Source organism: Rutidosis leptorrhynchoides, chromosome 5, assembly GCF_046630445.1.
Source record: "Rutidosis leptorrhynchoides isolate AG116_Rl617_1_P2 chromosome 5, CSIRO_AGI_Rlap_v1, whole genome shotgun sequence".
Classification (NCBI taxonomy): Eukaryota; Viridiplantae; Streptophyta; class Magnoliopsida; order Asterales; family Asteraceae; genus Rutidosis; species Rutidosis leptorrhynchoides.
In genome coordinates, this window is record NC_092337.1 from 76,786,583 (window position 1) to 76,791,082 (window position 4,500).

The following is a 4,500-nucleotide window of genomic DNA, read 5'->3' on the forward strand; positions in this document are numbered from 1 at the left end:
TTCCATTATTATTATTAATGTTAATATTAATATTGGTACTAGTAATATTATTGATTCTAATATAAGATATGAATATATATATATATATATATATATATATATATATATATATATATATATATAATTTTATAATTATAAGTTGTTATATTATTATTATTATTAGTATTATTATTATTAATAATAATATAAATATTATTATATTATTGTTAGTATCAATAATAATAGTATTATTATCATTATTTTTAATTATTATTAGACTTATCAAAATCCTTATTATTATTATCATTATATTAATATTATTACTCTTATTAATATTATTATTAATAGTATTATTATTAATATTAGTAATTGTGATTATTAATAATAATTATAATTATTAAATAATAGTATAAATTCTATAAAATCATATAGATATGAACTCGATTACTGAATCTGTTTCATGTTGTTATCATACTGTGCTTGATTCCAAAATTCGTACAAATCACTGTTAATCACATGAACAAATCCAAAATCTGTTGTAAATCAACATACGATCATACTGTGTCTAATTTTGTTCCTTGCCACTAAAATTGTACAAATCAACATACGAACATATGAATCAAACAAATTCCGTTGGATGTCAATTTCACTTTTCTTGATTTTCTTCTGACAGAATAAAAATTTGTCGAGCCAATCCAGCTTTATAACTTTTCTTCTTCCTGATTGATTCTATCTGTCGACATCTTCTTGAATATAAAACAATTGATCTTACCTCAAGTTCTATTTCAATCAATCAATTGCATAATAATATTCGCTACCGCAATTGTAAAAATAAAAATAAGAATATTAAGATATTAAGATACACATATATGTATTACTTACATACAAGCGCTTGCAGGGAGATACTTAGGATTTATAAACAAACATAAATCACCATCGACAAATCAAGAGCAAAACTCACCATCACAATAAACAATCACCACCACTCTTTACGATCAAACCACCACCAAGAACCCATCATGTCTCCAACATCACTTCATTAACCCATGACTAAATACAGAACCTGTTTCATTGTTCAATTTACCAACTCACCACCTTAAACAATCGCCACCACTTCCACCTGCAAATCATTGTTTACTGCCGTCTACTACAACCTTTTTGTTTTCCGTTTCTGATCAGCTTAGAAACCCACCATGATCTAACACCATAAACCATCATCTCCTTTCTTTCTCACTTTCTTCCTCTCACTTTCTTCTTTTCCTTTCTGTAATTCACGACTGCAACTAAATCTATTGTGCTGTTACGGTTATATTTTTTTTTGTTCTATTCGCACATACAAACCACTTCACCGTACTCACTGCAGACCCAGCTATTGCAACTGCTACTTGCCCTCTAACGACCCAAGAATCACCCCAACCTCACCTGATCGATTTTTTTTCTCTTACCTGCTGAGTAACCGAAGGTAAAGCCAGAAAACCCTAAAAACCTTCGTGTGTTTTTTTTATTTAGCCTGCTTTGCTGTAATCAAATATATAAAAGGGCTGTTGAGTCCTTTTGAACCGAAAGTTACCAAATCATGACCCACTTGCCATGATAAGGAGACAAATCGATTAAAGCTTTTCACATGTTTAAAAACAAAATTTGAATAACGTGGGATCCATTTACAATATTCTATTTCTTGTTTGGCCGCCTCAATTATTTAAGTATTCCAGTTGAATCGAAATCTATAAATGCTGCAACTTGGGTCGTGAACTTGATCTTTGTATCTTGGGCTTCTCTTAAATGATAAATGGATTATTTTTTGTTTGGGCCAAGACAATCAAGCTTATGTTTTGGACCTCCTTGCAGACGTATAAATTTTCTGTTTCCATCAAAAGTAGTAGCCATTGCTACTCCCAGCGAAATCTGTCTCTACTTCTTTTACGAGTTAATAAGGACGATGATGATAATAAGTGTCAATAATATTATGATATTGATATTATACGATTATGAGGTATGAAGAGATAATCATGAGTGATGATTATTAAGATTACACAATAATAATATTATGATTTTATGAGAGATGGATGATGAAGATATAATATCATGATGATATCATGATAGTGATGATAATTGATAACGATGTTAACGTTTGATGATGAAGGAGTCGACGTTAAAACAGAAACGAAAAAAAGAAGGTGATTAGGGTATAATTGATGATAATCAATATAGTTAAGATGTAGATGATAATTTTAGATGATGATACTTAGAGGTAACAATGATGATGATGATAATACGCTGATAATAATCACCACCACAATCACTTTTCGATTTCCATCACCACCGATCGATTACTGTACTTGCTTCTTTCTTGTCCAATCGACACCACCAAAAACTGACCCATCTGTTGTTATAATTCACGTGTTACCCTAAAACACGAATCTGTGTTATACACTAAAAGGATTTTGGGCTCAAATTGTAACCAGGCTCTGATTAAATCATTTTTGGTTTGGGCCGAAATCTGGTTGTTGGGCCGAAGGATTTGGCCAAGACATAACAGAAGTACGAGTTATATATAAGTGTTGGGGAATAAAACAGATAAACAGAAATAGTAGAATGGTTGAGGGAGATTTGGGTTATCGAGAGGTTCCAGGTTTGAGTCTGGGCTGGGGCATTATTCGTAATCCTTTTCATTTTGAGGTAGAATTTCTATTTAGTATTATTATTATCATTATTATTATTATTATTATTATTATTATTTTTAACAGTAATATTATTATTAACATTATTCTCATTACTATCATTTTTACTATTACAATAGAAATTATTATTAAAATACTTATATAACACATATATATAAAAGTATATCTAAAAATATAAGCATTGGAAATAATATATATATATATTTTTTTTTGAAAGGCAAGGTAATTAAATTATAACCACAGAGAATATAACAAGAATACATCAAGGAACATCGAACAGAACCGGATGACCTAAACGAAACAAAGCACGAAGTATTAACAATTAAAGGGAGCAAAGATTGCCACCTACTTCACTACGAACCTACAAACAAATGAGGACTAACTAGCCAATTAAGCCAATCAATGGAAACATCTTTATTCCTAGCCGAGATCCATTCGAAAGATTTAACTTGAATTTCATTAACAATCATCGGAGCAATGTTGCTTTTGCCTTTAAACACCAAAGAGTTCCGGTTTTTCCATATCGAATAAGTGCATATCCACTCTACGGCCTGCCAAATTTTTAAGCCAAGAGGCGACATATCTAACGAAGATTTACCACGAAGAAGTTCGGATGAACTAGTGATGGGGTTGAAATTCCACCACTTGAGAACACGAGACCACACATCCGAGGTGAATTTACAATCGAAGAGAGCATGGTCAACCGACTCAAGGCCATCATCACAGACAGGGCATCGGACGCTATGTAAGTTTATACCCCGCTTGTTAAGTTCAACCCTAGTCGGTAATCTTTTCTTTAGCGCTCGCCAAACAAAAACCTCTATTTTTTTCGGGACGAGATTATTACGAAGAGTCTCATGGGAAGGGGAAGACTCGGCACCAAGGATTTCACCATCAATAAGCTTCGAAAGTTTTTTTACTTTGAATAACCCGTTGCTTGCGAGTGACCAAGACCATGACTCTTGTCGTTTGAAGTCGAAGGCAACAGTCTTTAGTAGGTTACATAATTCCTCTAGTTCACCTGCCGTACATCCTCTGGGAGCCCTTAACCAACACCATTCGAACTGAACTGCACCTGGACAGCCCCTACGATCTACAGAATCATCACCCTGCTGTCCAACTGTTTGAAACCTGTCGAATACCCCATCTGCTGGCGACGGCTGCTGTGTCTGCTGTTGCCCGTGAGGATTTGCATCAAATACCTGCTGTTGCTCACCATGGGGGGAGCTAGATCTCTGAAGATCTTAACCCGTGAGAAGATTATGTTGAACCGAAGGAGAAGAAGAATGCAGGCCTATTTTAACTCTGTCTGAAATCAACACAGACTTGTTTGCCTCAAGCCTAAATAACCTGGGAAAAGCATTCTTGAAACTTTCCGACCCACACCACACTTCATTCCAAAATTCGGTTGAACTACCATCACCAATCGAACGCCTAAAGGAACTTGTGAATGGGATATTAAATTCATCAATTTGGAAACCTGCACAAATAATTTTATTCCAAGTACCTGAAGACGGTAGATGAGCAAGCCCACCTCCCGACCTCAAGTCGCCGTCAATTCCATAAATGCTACGAATTACCTTGGTCCATAAGCAATTGGTTTCGGTTTTAAACCTCCACCACCACTTGGCCAAAAGTGCAAGATTTTTACTCTTGAACGATCCAATGTTTAAACCCCCCCTCCGGTAAGGTAGGCAAGTAGTGGCCCACTTAACCCAAGACATTTTAGTACCCGAAAGGTCCCCGCCCCAAAAGAAATTACGTCTCACACTCTCAAGAATTTTAAGCACGCAAGGCGAAGCATGGAAGAGCGCGAAGTAATACAAAGGGAGACTATTAA

At 34.4% G+C, this 4,500-nt stretch overlaps 1 protein-coding gene across 1 annotated transcript; it reads right to left on the minus strand.

Annotated features, from left to right (window-relative positions):
- Positions 1-3,013: 3,013 nt before the first annotated feature.
- On the minus strand, positions 3,014-4,080 carry LOC139848764 (uncharacterized). Its single transcript, XM_071838464.1, has 2 exons — positions 4,011-4,080; positions 3,014-3,903 (listed from the first exon to the last, which is right to left on the minus strand). The coding sequence occupies exons 1-2, from the start codon at positions 4,078-4,080 to the stop codon at positions 3,014-3,016; spliced, it is 960 nt and encodes a 319-aa protein (XP_071694565.1).
- Between the last annotated feature and the right edge of the window lie 420 nt (positions 4,081-4,500).